We start from the raw sequence: 18,873 nt of genomic DNA on the forward strand, positions 1-18,873 counted from the left end.
TTCACTTATTTCACATTTTTTAGTGCCTCTCAAAAATGGAATTTACCTTTTATGGTTTGTCGACATTTAATGGGAAAACATTATTGAAGAGCCCTTGATGATGTGAGTAGCTACTATAATAAAAATTATCTAGTATCATCGATTTGTGACCCAACAACTCTCGTTCGCATGCGCATGCGCATGCTTAATTTATAAGTTTTTCATTGCTTGGGTACAATGCTTCTTTAGGGCTTCCATTGCCACATCTAGAACAAACATCTTAATTTGAATTACTTAATAGAATTGGATCAAACTTTCATGTAGAAAGTTATTTTCAATTAGGGCTTGAACTTTATTAATCTCCATTTGTGGGGAGCCCAAAGTCTTATGAGACGAGAGCGTATGCATCAACGTTGATCCACGGCTTTCTTGAAACTATCATTTCTTCCCCCTAACGTCACTTAGGATTTTCCGTATTTACTACAATAAGGACTAAACTATTAGCATATTACATAGACCCTAGAATATGGGCAACCACCTTATAAATAACATTTACAACATGTTTAGTAAAATGATGTCATAACCCGTACCTTTTTAATTTTATAAAATGAATTATAATTTACCGATTTCAATCATCAAAGTGAAGTTTTGAAAATCGATCACGAATAATTTTGACTAAAAATTCTCAAAAAAGATTATACCTTAGATAATGAGGCCTGTACAAAAAGAGCAAACTGTGAAAAGAAAAACTCGCCAAGATGATACCATAAGAAAAGAAGTATACAACACATGGATGGACAGCAACAGGTTCATTCATTCAACTGTTTCATCAATCATACATTGAATTGAACTGTGGGAATGAAAGGGACAGAATGGGCAAAGAAGAAGCCAACCTGGACCATTTCTCTTCACCTCCTTTTTTCTGTTACTCCATTTGACTGTTTCGGTCAACACGGAAAAACGCATTCATTCAACACTTGACCCCATTCACGGTGAGGATGCTCTCAGGATTCTTTTGTGAGGTCTCCGGTATCATTTTATCGTACTCGTTTATTGTATATTATGTAATTATTTTTCGTCAATTACAGTTTGTATTCAATTTTAAATAAAAAAATAAAATAATTTATAACCTTACGATAAAATATAAACAGACACGATGAGGTGATTTTTAAAATCCTGAAATGATCTTATTCCCTCTTTCACCCCTTACTCCTACCCCCACCCAGTTATTTAATATTATTATTTATTATTCAAACTCCACTTACACGCCTCCACCCCTCCTTTATCCAATTTCCCAGCACCATCTCTCTCTCCTCTCTCTCTCTCTCCCCCTTTTATAAAACTCACCTCATCACTCTCAGCCTTCTCAAACCTTCTCAGCTCCTCCTGTCTCAGCTCCTCCAACAAAATAAAATTATAAAAATAAAAACCATTTTCTCTCCAGTTATTTTTCTCCGACATGTACGGCGACCAAGATCCGACGACTCCGATCCAAAAGCCCATAGTGATCCGTGAAGTCTGGGCCCACAATCTGGAATCCGAATTCGAGCTCATCCAAAACGTCATCGACGCCTACCCCTTCATCTCCATGGACACCGAGTTTCCCGGCGTCGTCTTCCGGCCCCCCGTCGACCCTACCACTCCCTACTCCCGACAGACCCTCCGGCCCTCCGATCACTACAGGATTCTCAAATCCAACGTCGACGCCCTCAGCCTCATCCAGGTCGGACTAACCCTCTCCGACTCCCGTGGTAACCTCCCCGACCTCGGCTCCCCCACGCGCTTCATCTGGGAGTTCAACTTCAACGACTTCGACGTCGCGCGTGACCCCCACGCTCCCGACTCCATCGAACTCCTCCGCCGCCAGGGCATCGACTTCGACCGCAACCGCTCCCACGGCGTCGACTCCTCGCGCTTCGCGGAGCTGATGATGTCGTCGGGACTCGTCTGCAACGACTCGGTGAGTTGGGTCACGTTTCACAGCGCCTACGACTTCGGGTACCTGATGAAGATTCTCACGCGCCGGGACTTGCCCAGTGGCTTGAACGAATTTCTGAAAATTCTGAGGGTCTTTTTCGGTAATAGGGTTTATGACGTCAAGCACATGATGCGATTTTGCAAAAGCCTGTACGGCGGGTTGGACCGGGTTGCTAGAACCTTGGAGGTGGACCGGGCGGTCGGGAAGTGCCACCAGGCCGGTTCAGATAGCTTGTTGACATGGCATGCGTTCCAGAAGATGAGGGACGTGTACTTTGTGCATGGCGGGCCCGAGCAACACGCTGGAGTATTGTATGGATTGGAAGTATTTTAATTAAAATTTGGACCAAAAACAAAAGGAGTATTTTAGTTAATGTGAAGGGGAAAAGAAATCATAGTTGTGTAAATTCTATTTATTGTCTCCCTAATTGGGGCAATTTGTTTAATAAGATAAAAAATTCTTTTTAATTCAGGAAACTTGCTAATGATCGTAGCATTTTAAGTGGGAGATGCATAATGTGGTAAAATATTCCATTGAATGCTGAAATTACGCATTGAATTTCTGGTAGTAGATCCATAATAAAAAAAGTGTTTGTGATTTTAGATATTTTTTTTCAGAAAGCGTAGAAACCGTTCGGGGCCCATTCATTCCAGCGGGAGTTCGTGGGGCAGAGATGAAGCTTCCAGACCGCCCTTTCCAACCAAATAGCGAGATACGAGCTTGACAACCACATAGTAATATCCTTTCAAGCACTCCTACATGGATAGGATTTTCCTTCCTTTTTCGTGGTGGTGCTCTTCTACAGCTTCTTCATAATAGGCTCATCGACTTCTGGAATGGATAAAGGAAACCTTTCCATCGTTTTCCTCATAAAATAAAACGAAAACAAGCCTTATTCAGTAAGTGGGTTTGATTATATGAATTCTAGTCCATTACTGTGTTTGTGTTGACTCTAAAACTACTTAGTTTACGTGGCTGTTGACCCTAAAAACTACCAAGCCTACGTGGCGCGCAGGCTAAGTAATTAATAAGCTAACTACGTCCTTCGGTTGTATGCAGGGCGTGCCAACTCGTCGGCCGAGTTCGGTCGGGGAGTAAATTATGTTGACGTGGCATTGGGCACGCTACTGACTTCTTGATCTTGAGACTGCAGCCGAGAAAGGAACATGTCTCGGCTTTCGGGTTTTAGAGCCTGAAGACAAGGCTACTAATTCTGCGAAATTCAATTTCAAACTTGGCTTTCAATATGCCAAATGTGATAACTTGGTAACACCTCACTTCGCCGACAAGGCTGATGAGATGACCTTTACAAACAAGGACTCGAAAATCCTTATTGACCGAGACTTAGATAAATAACCAGTCAGTCTCGAAGCAGTGCTGTGTATCCAAACTGAAGGTGCTCATTGGCCGGCTGATTCTACGACTCCAGTGTTGTTTATCCAAACTGAAAATGTCGCCGATTGCCTTCACAGTGCTGTCTATTGATAGGAGCATATTTAGGCGACTTACTTAGCTTGTTTTCGTGCATCTATGTTGTTAATTCATAGTTGTTTTAGTAGTTTAAGCCATTTTCGTGTGTTTTTAGGTTCATATGGCTAAGGAAGCAAAAAGATGCATTTTGGAGCATTTTGGAGCAAAATTGGGCTTGGAATGGATAGCATATGCTTGGAGCCAAAGTGTTGGACGAATTTGAAAGCCTTGTATGCACTTTGGACATAAAACAAAGGGCCTAGCCCAATCAAACAATCCTTTGAGCCATGCAAAACCTCTAGCCCAATCAACAACCCTTAGCCACATGCATTTCCACCTTCATACTTCATCATTTCATCATTGCATCACCATTCACACACACATGCACTTACTCTTTCATCATTGCACCACCAATTCAACACATGCATTTCCACCTTCCTACTTCATCATTTCATCATTGCACCACCATTCACACACACATGCACTTACTCTTTCATCATTGCACCACCATTCACACACACATGCACTTACTCTTTCATCATTGCATCACAAATTCAACACATGCATTCACACACCAATAACCTAGCTCTTTTTCCATCATTATTTCATCCACATGCACTCTCAATCATAACAACCACATTCACTCTTAAACAATCACCCACATATTCTCCCATTCCCCCTATAAAAACCCATGCATTCATACACAAAAATCACATCTCATTTTCATACACAACACATCACAAACACATCCAATCTTCCCTCATTGCCTTGAGCTACCATTCCCTTATAATCCAAACACCACTCCTCATCCATTTCCATAATTCCCCAATTCATTCAACACACCAACAACATCCCTTAGACCTTGTGCTACGACGAAGAGGAAGATAAGAGGGCCTAAACGTTCATACAATTCAAGTTTGAGTTGTTGGAATGTTTAGGTGTTTCTTTGATTCTCTTTGTTTTGGTACCATGAGGAACTTCCTCTCGGCTTCATTCCATTAGATACACTCTCCCATTTCTTAAAGGATTTCGACATCAGTTTTGCTTCAAGGGTTCTTTCTTCTTAATCCTATGTTCACTCATGTTATATATTTTTATGTCAAACCTTTTGTAAACATGAAGTGTAACTAATCTCTCTCTAGGGATTCGATGTAGCCTTGCAAGATTGCCATGTAGTTAATTCGGAATTCTCATTTAATCTATCTATTTCTTGTTTCATTTTCCGATTTAATTATGACTTAGTGTGTTGATTTTAATGCTTGATCATCATTTGAATTAACCACAGGTTGTTTAGCCAAGATTAAAGCACACATCATGCATAATCTTGGTAGATATGTGAATGAATGAAGGGAATGTTTTGCAAACATCCTGCCGAGTGTTCCCTTTGGTTTTGTGAAAGTTTCTTGTGCACTACATAGTCTTGATTAGGAACCAAAGTTGCACATCACAATTAGGCTCATGATTAGAGACATTTGATCAAATCCACACATCATATGGCTGATCATATCTAAGTGAAACAAACCCAAGAAATAAATAGAGGGATGAGTATAATCTGACTTAACAAGCATGGACTTGGCTTAGCAATGGTGAAATCGAATCTCTAGCTTCATCTCCATTTGTGCTATCTCTTTTTATTAGCTGTTGATTCATTCATTTTGTGTTTACTTCATTTCCTTATGCTTTAATTTACAATCTGTCATTTAGTTTAATCAAAACCTAAATCCCCCTTTACCTTATTGTTCAATTTAGTTAGAAATCAATTTAGTTTATGCTTTAAAGCATTTTGAGTCTTTGGTTTATCTTAGTGTTTTAAAGTTTAGTTTTGCATTCTTTGAGTCTAGTATAGTGTTTTAGATTGTGTTTTTAGCGTTTTTGAGTCAAATCCAAGTGATTAACAATCCCTCCTAATCCCCGGTCCAGAACGATCCCTACTTACATACTTACTACAATTGTCAAAAAGAGGGTTTAATTTGTGTGCGTATAATTCTCGCATCATCTATCCAAACTGAAGATGTGTTGGAGAGAAGAAAAGGGGAGAGGAAAAATCTCAGGGTTGTTGAGAAGCTTTGTGTAGGGCAATTTGTATGTTAATTTGAAGGGGTCTTTAAATGTCATCTGCCGCTTTATATTTATAAGAGGAAATGTCATTCAGCGCAGCTTGACGCTTGTGCAAAATTTAATTTCTGTTATAAATAAGTAAAAGTTAGAGATCCTTTACTAGTAACAGGTGCGAAGTAGAGGTAAAATATCACACTGTAACAATAATTCAAGGGGATGACAAATAAAAGAGGAAGGAATAGATACTGATGTTAATGATCTTTCCCTTTTGTTTCTGTGTGTTTTGATAACAGTCGAAGTGCTCTATTTATAGAGCAACTCGATACGAAAATATTCTTAATTTTGAAATTTACAGCACATGACTTTGAAAATACGATCACCTTTATTTCCAAAGTCTACATCACTTTGTGTGGGTATTGAAAAAACTATGTTGACATTCATTAAGCTACCAACGGTTTCAACATTGCCAATGTTTTCAACACTCTCCTTTGGATACCCATATATAAACATTAGTTGCCTCATTAAAACCTTGCTTGGAAAAAACCAGTGGGAAAAAACCATAGCAAAGGAAAAAGAGTACAACTTTATTTGGATTGTTGATATAGAGTTAAGTAAGCTAATGTTGCCTCGTTAAAACCTTGATAGGAAAAACCCACTAGGAAAAATCATAATCGAAGGAAAATGAGTACAACATGCATTTATCATGGATACTCCCCCTGATATAAATCTCATCCTGATTCCGCATTTTCCAAATTTAGTTGATTGGTAAGTTGATGTAATCCGATACTTTGCACTAACTTTTGAAACGTGCACTTTGGTAAATACTTGGTGAACAAGTCTGCCAGATTTTCATTGGACCACATTTGTCTGACTTTAATAATTTTAGCATTCTGAAGCTCATGTGCACTGAAAAAATTGGAGATATCTGTTTAGTCTTATCGCCCTTGATGAATCCTTCTTTCATTTGAGCAACACAGGCTGCATTATCTTCATGAATAACAGTTGGAGTGTCTGTAGATCACATGAATTTCGGATATGATTGATCATTGATCTTAACCAAGAACATTCACGACTTGCTTCATGTAAAATAAGTATTTCTAAGTGATTTGAAGATATAGCAACTAATGTTGTTTTGTTGAGCGCCAAGAGATTGCTGTATCTCCATTCTTGAACACATATCCAATTTGTGAGAGGGCTTTATGCGGATCAGAGAGAAAACCAGCATCTGCATATCCAATAAGGACCTGGTCATTTGTGGATTTTTTTTTAGTAGAAAAGACCTATGTCTGTTATCCCAAGAAGGTATCGAATACATCTTTGACTCCCTTCCAATGACGAATTGTTGGAGCAGAGCTATACCTTGCTAACAAGTTGACTGAAAAAGCTATATCTGGTCTAGTATATTATGCTAAATACAATAAAGCACTTATTGCGCTCAAATATGGTACTTCTGGACCAAGGACCAGTTCATCATCTTTTTTTGGACGGAATGGATCTTTTTTAATGTCCAGAGAACGAACGACCATTGGCGTGATGAGTAGATAAGCCTTGTCCATGCCAAATCGCTTCAGGATTTTTTCAATGTAAGCTGATTGGTGGACGAAAATGCCACTAGCACAATGCTTGATCTGCAGGCTGAGACAAAATTTTGTTTTTCCAAGGTCTTTCATTTCAAATTCCCTTTTCAAATATTCAGCAGTTTTATTGAGCTCTTCGGGGGTTCCAACTAGGTTTATATCATCGACATATACTGCCACTATAGCAATTCCAGAGTTGGATTTCTTAATGAACACACAAGAATAAATGACATTGTTGATATACCCTTCTTTGATCAAATACTCATTGAGACGATTATACCACATTCGTCCAGATTGTTTCAGCCCATACAATGATCGCCTTAATTTGATTGAGAGCATACCTCGTGGTTTGTTAGTTGTTTTAGGTCAAGTTTTTCTGAAACCACTAAACTTATTAAGTAACAGAACGTAATTGCGTCCATTACAGGAAAGTATGTCTCCTCATAATCAATTACAGGTCTTTGCGAAAAACCTTGTGCAACGAGTCGTGCTTTATATCTTGCAATCTCATTTTTCTAATTGTGTTTTCTTGTGAATACCAATTAGTAACCCACGAGGTTTACACCAGGCGGGGTTTAGACTATTGGTCCAAAAAACATTTCACCTTTCCAAGGAATTTAATTCTGCCTGGATTGCATCTTTCCACTTAGGCCAATATTGTCTCTGTTTGCATTCATCAACAGAGCGGGGCTCAAGATCATCACCTAATATAATTTCATTAGCTACTACGAATGCGAACATGTCATCGATGATTATTTCATTATAATCCCACAATTTATTAGTGCAAGCATAATTTATGAAGATTTCTTTGCTTTCATGTACCTTTATATCTTTGGGTACATGTGTCTCATCAAGGATATTTTCTTTTTTTGAAAGTACAAAATCATGAATTGTGGATTCGTCATTCATTTTCTCTTCTTGAATGATTTCATTTGGATTAAGTTATGCCTTTGTCCTTCTCTTTCGAGGGGTTGAATCTTTTGAACCTGGAGGTTTACCACGCTTCAAGTGTGTACCAGATAAATCATTCACTGCCACTTTATTTTGTTCAACAGGGACATCAATTCTTGCAAGTGCATTTGTAGCTGGTATATGTGATTTTGTCACTTTCATAGCATCATTAAATGCATTTGGCATTTGATTGGCAATACTTTGAAGATGAACAATCTTTTTTACTTCATCTTCACATTGAATGCTTCGAGGATCAAAATGAGATAAGGTGGGAACAACCCATGTTAGCTCTTGCCATTCTTCTGGAACGGGCTTTTCTCCCCCTAACGATGGGAAGACTGTCTCATCAAAGTGACAATCAGCAAAACGAGTTGTAAACATATCACCTGTCAAGGGTTCCAAATATCTAATGATAGATGGTGAATCAAAACCCACATAAATTCCTAGTTGGCGCTGAGGTCCTATTTTAGTGCATTGTAGTGGTGCAATAGGTACATAAACAGCACAATCAAAAACTTGTAAATGTGAAATGTTTGGCTGATATCCAAACACGAGTTGTACTGATGAGTGTTGGTGGTTGGCTATAGGTCTTAATCGAACCAATGATGTAGCATGTAAGATGGCATGTCCTTATGCAGAAACTGGCAATTTTGTTTTCATGAGCAAAGTGCGGGCTATTAACTAAAGCCGCTTGATCAATGCTTCTGCTAAACCATTTAGAGCATGGACATGAGGAACAAGGTGTTTAACATTAATGCCCAATGTCATGCAGTAATCATCAAAAGTTTGAGACGTAAATTCACCAGCGTTATCAAGTCAGATTAACTTAATGGGGTAATATGGGAACTGTGCTCGCAACTTAATTATCTGAGCAAGAAGTCTTGCAAAAGTTACATTCCGAGTAAACAAGAGACAAACATGTGACCATCGGGTAGATGCATCAACCAAAACCATAAAATATCGGAATGGTCCATATGATGGTTGAATATGACCACAAATATCCCCTTGAATTCTTTGCAGAATTGATGGGGATTCAGCATCAATCTTTAGTTGTGATGGTCTAATTACCAACTTCCTTTGAGAACAAGCTTTGCAAGGGTTATCATTTGAGATAGCAATGTGTTTGCTTAATAATGGATGTCTATTGGAGTTGTTAATGATTCTACGCATCATGGTAGATCTTGGGTGACCCAGACGGTCATGCCAAAGTATGTAAACTTTTGAATCAATGAACTTATGGTTCATGACAGTATGTGATTCAACTATCTTTATGTACGTGTAATACAATCCACTCGTCAAATCATGCAACTTCTCCAATATACACTTCTGGGTATCATTAGAGGTAATGCATAGATACTCCACATTTTATGCACTTTTCATTTCACTGTGGTATCCATTTAAATGTATGTCTTTAAAACTTAACAAATTTCGAGTAAATCGAGTAGCGTACAACGCATTCTGTATGGACAATATTGTTCCATTTGGTAACATAATCGGGGCTTTCCCTGAGCCTTTAATTACATCTGAATGGTCTGATAGTGTTGTTACCCTTACTTTTGTAAGCATCAATCTTAAGAAATACTTTCGATCTCGAAGTATTGCATGCGTGGTTGCGCAGTCTGCAAGGCAAATAACTCTGCCATTTCTCATGTTTTGAGAATGACCATAGTTTTTATCCATGCTCTCTGAGTAAAGGAATCATAGTTAAAAGCAAGTTATAATAGGAAATTTAAACACACTTTTATTGAATTTGAAATGCTAGTTTTGAACTATAAGTTCAGTACATCAAACATAAACGATTTAGTTGGACTGGTATACTTCATTCCCCTTTCCACAATAAAATCTGAGACATCTAGGTAGGTTGTGTTCAACTGCCCTGATAAGTCACACACTGGATCAGGTATATCCATTGGTTTAGCCAAGTCGAGAAAATTAGTCTTGATACCCTTCTTCTTGATGGAGGCTTGATATAGATCCACCAGATGTTTTAGGGTACGACAAGTCCGTGCCCAGTGTTCATTGCTACCACACCTATGGCAGGCTCATTCAGAGTTTCTGGGAGCATTGTTCATATGAGCTTTGCCTTTGTGGCGATTCATATTTTTAAAGCTCGGGCTTGAATTATGCCTTGTAACCTGGTTATGAAACTGGGCACCATGATTCTTGCCTTTCCTGTTCCACCGTCCTCGCCTGTGGCTACGTTTTCGTTTATGATTATTGCCACCAGAGAATGTGGCGTTCATTTCAAGGGAAGCAACATTCACTTCTAGAAATGATACATATCCAGTAGGTCGGGATTGATGACTTTTCATCAGGTGCTCATTGTTTTGTTCAGCTACCAAGATCATAGATATCAGCTGGTTGTATTCAGTAAAACCTTACTCTCTATACTGCTACTGCATGAGCACATTTGAGGCATAAAAGGTGCTGAAAGTATTTTCCAGCATATCTTCCTCAATGATGGTTTCCCCACAGAGTTTCATCTAGGAGCTAATTCTGAACATTGCAGAATTGTACTCAGCCACTGACTTGAAATCTTGGATCTTTAGGTGAGTCCACTCATAACGAGTTCTTGGAAGAATCATTGTTTTTTTGGTGATTGTATTTGTTTCTCAATGCCTTCTAGAGAGCTAACGAATCTTTAACCATTAGGTACTTGTTTTTTAGTGCTTCATCAAGGTGGCGACAGATAAAGATCATAGCCTTCGCTCGATCTTGAGAAGATGCATTGTTCTCCTTCTTGATTTTTCTCCAAGATTCCCTACCTCCAAATGAATCTTAGTATCCACTACCTAGGTAAGGTAGTTCTTCCTAATAATATCCAGGGCAACAAAATCAAGTTTTTCCAAGTTTGCCATTTTTCTGAAAGAAAAATGAGATGTGTAAGAACTTGGAATAATATGTATTCTGAAGGTATGTAGTGTTAGAACTTCTGGTTCTTACAAATTTTTCATTTTGATCTTCAACCCAAAATTTCAAGCTTGAGATTTACACGATGAATGAGGAAGGCGATTGTACCGTACCATTCTCATTGAAATAATATAGGATGGGCGATTATACCGCACCGCCTAAAATTGCAATGAAATTAAATAGCAGGCAAATTAAGTATGCAGAGTAGGGTGGGTTATTATACCGCTGCACCTAAAATTTGCAATAAAATTAGATCTGCAGTCCAAAAAAAGTGATGATACCGCACCATCTTGGATTGCAGTAAGATTAAATTTGCAGTTCAAGATGGGCGATTGTACCGCACCATCTTGGATTACAGTACAATTAACATAAATAAACACTGGGTCAGTAATCAAGATCTACACCAAATAAGAAATCAAATATATATGTAACTGTTAGGTTGAGAACTAAAAGTAAGCATGGTGCAAACAGTTCTTCGTGAGGGTATATCCAGCAGTTGAGGCAGAGGAAGAAGATGAACAGTAAAATCCTTAGAGGAAACTTTTTTTTTTTTTTCTTTCGTTCGGCGAAGAGAAATGATAAATGGTTAGATTTTAGAGAGTCATGATGATAACGTGTTATAAATAGATAAAAACGTGTTATAAATAGGTAAAAGTTAGGGAGATAACCTTTACTAGTAATAGGACCGAAGCAGAGGTAAAATATCACACTGTAACTATAATTCAAGGGGATGTGTTTGGACCCAATTTTACACTATCAGCCCGAGTAATCGAGACCGTTGAAGGAGCAAAATTTTAGACCATTGAATGACAAATTGGTTGAAATGAATTTTAGTTATTGTTGAGAAATAATATTGTGATTTTAATCATGATATTATCTCTTAGTAATATATTAAATTATTTGAACCTGATATTTGTCTACATCCCAATTGATTCGAATGATGATGAATATGGAATATGCACGGCATCGAATAATGAAGCATGTAGGATGGAATTGAAGCATGCAGGATGGGATTGGATTTCTTGAAATTGTCATTATCCAATTCAAGTTTGGTGATAATGATGACAATTAAATGTTATCATGCACGTGGCTTGGTACTGATCATGATGGTAAAAAATAATGGAATAATGATGAGATAATGATTACACTTCGCGATTTGTAACGAATAAGTGCATTTGGACAATAAAATGGAGAGGGAGTCTCCTGGTTGAAGTAGGAAACATGACTTATGCATTATCACCTGGTTATTCATTGGGTCAGTGTGAAAATATGTGGCTATCAAGAAAAGCCATGTTATATGCTCATGCTTATCAGATTCTTCATTGCTATAAATAAGAAGTGTTGTGCAATGTGTCGGAACCCCTCCAATTCAATACACAAATTGCCCTGCATAAACTTCTCAAACATCTTGAGATTTTTTTATTTTCTTTTTCCGCCAACACACCTTTAGTTTGGATAAACAGCATTGTGAAGGCAACCGGTGATATCTTCAGTTTGGATAAACAGCACTGTTGTCGTAAAATCAGCCATTCCCGAAGCACCTTCAATTTAGATAAACAACACTGCGTCGAGGCCGACTGGTTATCTATCCAAGTCTCGGTCGAAAAGGATTTTCGAATCCTTATAGGCAGAGGTCATCTCATTAGCCATCTCGGCGAAGTGAGATGTTACAGGTTACTACATTCGGCACATTGAAAGTTGAATTTGATATAGAACTTCGTAGAACTAGCAGCCTTGTCTTCAGGCTCTAGAACACGCCTCGGCCGCAGTCACAAGATCAAGAAGTCAGCAGCATGCTTAACGCAACATCAACACATTTTACTCCTCGGTTGAGCTCGGCCGACGAGTTGGCACGCCCCGCATACAATTGAAAGACGTAGTTAGCTTATTAATTACTCAACATGCGCGCCATATAGGCTTGGTAGTTTTTAGGGTCAACATTTTGGCACACCTAGTGGGACCAAGTGCTAAAACTACGAAGTTCGCATGATATATCAAGATCACAATCAGGATGAGATTCAGCGCCTAAACAAGGAAATTGTCGAGCAACAAAAACTCCTTGACCAGATCCTGAAAGCAGATGAAGAAAGGAAAAAATCTTTCTCTCAAATGATAAAGGTGAAGGTTCATCACAGCTTACAAGATTAATGGTTAAATGAAGATAGAGCTCGATTTTATGAGTGGCTCGATAAAAAAAGGCTATTTGGGTTCAAATCAATTCCATTTGAAGAATGGTTGGATCAGAAGACCGAGGGCAATTTTTTGCTCCGGCCACAACCAACATTCAGCCTAAGAAGATTGTCGAGACGGCCGAAGAAGAACCTAGGTCACCTGTTTTTTGATAGGAGCATATTTAGGCGACTTACTTAGCTTGTTTTCGTGCATTTATATTGTTAATTCCTAGTTGTTTTAGTAGTTTAAGCCATATTCGTGTGTTTTTAGGTTCATATGGCTAAGGAAGCAAAAAGATGCATTTTGGAGCATTTTGGAGCAAAATTGGACTTGGAATGGATAGCTTATGTTTGGAGCAAAAGGAATGGACGAAATTGAAGACCTAAAGATCTTATGTTTGAGCAATATCAAGGACTCCTACCTATTCTAGGTCACAAAACAATGTCCCTTGCAACATTAACACACCTTGCCATGCATCCCCTTGCAATTCCAGCCATCCCACTTCATCATTTCAACCACCATGACATTATTCCTTCATCATTGCACCACATTCAGCCATTCACCCATTTTCTCCACACCTTGCCGTGCACATGCATTCCCCTTTTGCAATTCCAGCTTTCCACAACCAACCTAGCTGTCATTGCACATGCATTCATCACCATTCACCCTAGCTTGTAGCCACATGCACCCAAACAAGCCTTTGCCGTGCATTACTCCTTCATTCCAGCCATTCCACATGCATTTCCAACCTAGCAACACCCTTTAATCATTCATCCTAGCTATCATTAACATGCTCTCCCATCCATTCTCTCCCTATAAAACCATGCAATGCATTCATACACACCATTCCCATTCACCACAGAAATTCATCCATTCACTCCATTCCACACATCCACATACCTTTCCATTCAGCCATTCACAAGAACATATCATTGGAGCCGTGCAAAACCATCCATTCCAGCAACAAATCCCTTTGTGTCGTGCCTTCCTCCACCATTCCAGAAATTCATACACACTTCACACCATCACACAACCATTCCTCCATACAAATACCACCCCAAAACCTATCCTTAGACCTTGTGCCGCAACAAAGAGGAAGAGAAGAGGGCCTGAACGTTCATACAATTCAAGTTTGAGTTGTTGGAATGTTTAGGTGTTTCTTTTCCTTTGATTTCAATGTTTAATTTCAATTCTCTTTGTCTTGTACGTATGAGGAACTAAACCCCCCCTTTGCTAGGGGGGATTCGAAATACATGTTTATGCTTACGATATGATTTGATTACTTCTAATTGCGTTTCATAAGTTGTGAATTCAATTTACTTATCTATGTGGATTACATTGATTTGTGTGTGTTGGTTGAGAGTGCACGCTTAATTATCATGCGTAAATCTAATGCTAGGATATAAGGAAGTTTCACCTAATCGTTACAAACTTATATTCACAAGTAGTAAAAGTTGATGATCTCAATTGCGTTAAGTAAATTCTTGGCATAAGTTTCATGCAGTTCATAGTAACGAGTGCTTCGTCAATGCTTATGGTTTTCAAAGAACTTAATGATTCTTGCTTGTATCTCTATTATGCAATTCATGTAGGGAACTTGTGGGGAATGCTTTGGGTTGTCGTATGCAATCATCCAATTCAATAACGTTAGGAAAATCTGAGGGTTAATTAGTGCAATTCACGGTTAATCTGGGGCGTTGAGAATTCATGGTTTATTGAAAAGCAATTGGAAATCGTTTTATATGTAAGTATAACATATGTGGAGATGAACCCCTTAGCTAGCTTCCCATCCATTCAATTCCATCAAATTCATATTTACATTCTGTTTTAAATTGCAATCTGTGCATTTAGTTTAATTTCGTCCAAAACTCAATCCCCCTTTACTTTATTGTCCAATTTAGTTAGAAAGTGTCTTAGTTTGTGTTTCTAAGTGTTTTGAATCAATTTATTTCCCAAATTCGTCCAAAGTAGTCAAAGTGCTCAAAACTGCCCAGAAAGTGTTTTTAGGGCAGTTTTGAGTGTTTTGGGTGCTGTTTGAGTCTTTTGGTTCGTTTTAGTGTTTTAAGTGTTTAGTTTTGCATTCTTTGAGTCTAGTTTAGTGTTTTAAATTTTATTTTACGTTTTTGAGTCAGTTTCCAAGTGATTTTGCAATTCCTCCTAATCCCCGGTTAAGAACGATCCCTACTTATATCTATACTACAACTTGACAAAAAGAGGGTTTAATTTGTGTGAGTATAAATCACGCATCATTTTTTCGGTCGAGATTGAAATTGTGGTAGGCCTAGAAGCAAAAGTTCAAGTTTCTAATCCACAAATCGACTTAGAAAATGATTCGTCAGAGGAGTGCTCCAATGACAAATAGGGCCAAGACATGGTTTTAGGTACCGAAACCACGCCAATTGATATGATTATTGGCTATAAAGCCGATATGGAGAAATCCCTTTCAGCTAAGTTGTTTGAGTTAAAAGCCGAAATTGGTGAAATTATTATGCTCGGGGTTAATAATTGTTCAACTCATTCGGCAGCCGAAAATGAAAAATATTTCACCAAATCAAAAATATTTGGAGGTCATTTTTTATTCGGCTTGGTGCAAAATCTGATTAGAAATATTGGTATTAAAAGATCTCGGCTTAGAATAAAATATCGTTGGCCCCCTCCAATTCAACACACAAATTGCCCTATGCAAACCTCTTAAACATCTTGAGATTTTTTTATTTTCTTTTTCCGCCAACACACCTTCATTTTGGATAACCAGCACTGTGAAGGCAACCAGTGACATCTTCAGTTTGGATAAACAACATTGCTGCCGTAGAATCAGCCATTCCTGGAGCACCTTCAATTTGGATAAACAGCACTGCGTTGAGGTCAACTGGTTATCTATCCAAATCTCGGTCGAGAAGGATTTTCAAATCCTTATTGGAAAAGGTCATCTCATTAGCCATCTTGGCGAAGTGAGATGTTACAGGTTATTATATTCGGCACATTTTACTCCTCAGCCGAGCTCGACCGATGAGTTGGCATGCCCCGCATACAATTGAAGGACATAGTTAGCTTATTAATTACTCGGCCTACGCGCCACGTAGGCTTGATAGTTTTTAGGGTCAATAGGATGACAAATAAAAGAGGAAGGAATAGATGCTGACTTGTTTTCTATGTGTTTTGATAGTAGTTGGAGTGCTCTATTTATAGAGCAACTCCATACGAACATATTCTTACATTTTAAAATTTACAGCACATGACTTTGAAAATACGATCACCTTTATTTCCAAAGTCTACATCACTTTGTGTGGGTATTGAAAAAACTATGTGGGTGTTCATTAAGCTACCAACGATTTCAACATTGCCAATATTTTCAACAATTTCAATCCAAACTTATGAATTGATCTGTGAACCTTATCTTTCGCATGCCTTAGCAGAAACCAAGCCCTCAAACTTTGCTTCCTATTCCAACTAGAAATTCTCCTTTTCCATCACGTCGGTCCAGGCGCAACCACGCATGCATACTAAACTCCAATATACTTCCATCCTTTATTTTATCAAACCCATACTTGCATAAGGAGTCAAAATCTCCTACTGATGCATTCCACGAGGCAAGAATCAAAAGGCATATTCCATTTGTATTCATGTGATAATCATCCCATCCTACTTCATCATCTAATGCCGCGCCTTAATGCACATCCATATCCCCATATTCCATCATCATTCAAATCAACTGGGGAAGTAGACAACATTAAGTTGAAATAATTCAATATATTACTAAAAGATAAATATTATGATTAAAACACAATATTATACCTCAATAATAATTAAAATTATCTCAACTACTTTGTCGTCTAATGGTCTAGAACTCTGCTCACTTCACGACCTTGATTACTCGGGCCAATGGTGTAATTTTGAGTCCAAACATTGCCTCCTAGTTTCCTTGAACTTTGGCCCATGAACTGAATGGTTAAGGAAATTAGGCTTCTCCAGCTGACCACTAAATACATCGGCACCAAGAAATATATCAAAACGGAATCACTGTCGAATCCTCTGATGAACACTAAATACATTGGCACCAAGAAATATGTCGAACCGGAATCACTGCCGAATCCTCTGTGCAACATTCTACAGTTGAAATGATTAAATCGCATAACCCCATAAGAATGACTTCGGCAATGTCATAATTTATATGATGAAATGCAAAATCCTTGAGCTAAGAATTACTTCAGTAGCCAACAATGTGTACCTAGTCTTTAGCATGTTGACAAATTCATAAAGGAAACTTTGGAGAAAGTCTTGGGCGAATCATCAGCTCCCCGAATGTAATGAAATAAGATATTGAATGTGGATATGGTCTTGCGCTTGATTCGAGGAGACCGAACCCCACCGAACGAAACCTCCAATGTCTTTTGTGTGAGGAACCCATTCAGTGAAAATGAGATCAAATGATAAAGATGTCGCAACAGCTCAAGATCAACACCACGGACAACATATATTGAAATCCAAGACCATAATACACATGACCTTTCTCTAGTTCACTCCAACGAATCATGCATGCTCTTCCGTCCCTTGCCCTCCACGGACCATAGTGGTTGTTCTGAACTGGAAAGTAGCACGCCTGTTAGGCCACCATTTTTATTTTGTTGAACTAGAATGCTGCCGAAAGGGTCGATACCACCGAACTCGGCTCATAATGCAATCAAATTTAGAGATGAATTGATGCCTCGAGCAATAGATGATGGGTCATCACCGGAGACTATCGCTCTATGATGCACGAATACTTCCGTTTGGTCCCCGTATCCCGTATTTAATACTTGATCGGATACGATACTTGTCTGATACTCTCAGATACTCGTTCGACACATATTCTGGTTGATGGACATGAATTTGACAGGATGATATGTGTATCCTACATTTAGGATACACGTATCTGGCTTTTAGGATACATTTACACTTTCAAAAAAGGTATTGAGGAGGAGGAATAGGAAACATCTATAATTGAAAGTTGCTGAATACAAATAGCTTTCCTCTAATTAAAACCATGAATACGACTCTCACACTTCATCTACAGTTTAAAGAGGATTAGATTTCAAACTTTTCTTGTCTAACGACTCAAATGTACTTGATTTGAATGATGAATTATGTTTTTAAATGTATATTTTTTGTTGCTATATACATTTTTATTTGTCGTATCTATAACGTATCGTATCTTAATTTTTAAAGATTTTTCATATCACCGTGTTGTGTCGTATCGTCATATCGCCGTATACACATTGAAAATACAAATAAATTTTTCATGACAATAATGATATGACTAATGTTCACCCATGTGGATGATTATTTTAAGGTGTGTCTTTGAATGAAGATCCAAACAATGAACAAATCATAAAAACAAAATAAAAAAATAAAAATAAAATAAAAATTGTTGCACGAACCATCTTTTATTTCCTCCCACTTTGTATGTCCTTGGGCCCTCAACTGGTCTTTAGTCGTATACAATGTATTGTTGTGGATTAGAAGATATATGATCTTCTCTTTCATATACAACAACTGATATTATTGAAACAACAAAAATAATAATAACAATAATATTTAGAAAATAGCATATCATCGGATTAAATGCGACTAGTCATTGACTGTTCACTTTCTTTCTTCTTCAAGTTCATTAGTGCCAATGGCATCTTAGGATTTATTGATCAGATTGTCTAGCTCTCTTAGTAAAATGCATTCTCGTTTTTCTCATATATTTCGAGAGGGCAATCAAGTTGCTAATTCCTTAGTTAATTATAAGGTTGA

General features: G+C 38.1%; 1 protein-coding gene across 1 annotated transcript; it reads left to right on the forward strand.

Annotated features, from left to right (window-relative positions):
* The first annotated feature begins 1,316 nt into the window (after positions 1-1,316).
* LOC137715220 (probable CCR4-associated factor 1 homolog 11) lies at positions 1,317-2,424 on the forward strand. The gene has a single exon (XM_068454467.1). It carries the CDS (start codon positions 1,439-1,441, stop codon positions 2,288-2,290), a length of 852 nt encoding a protein of 283 aa, XP_068310568.1. The 5' UTR covers positions 1,317-1,438; the 3' UTR covers positions 2,291-2,424.
* The last annotated feature ends 16,449 nt before the right edge of the window (positions 2,425-18,873 follow it).

Source organism: Pyrus communis, chromosome 14 (genome assembly GCF_963583255.1).
Source record: "Pyrus communis chromosome 14, drPyrComm1.1, whole genome shotgun sequence".
NCBI lineage: Eukaryota > Viridiplantae > Streptophyta > Magnoliopsida > Rosales > Rosaceae > Pyrus > Pyrus communis.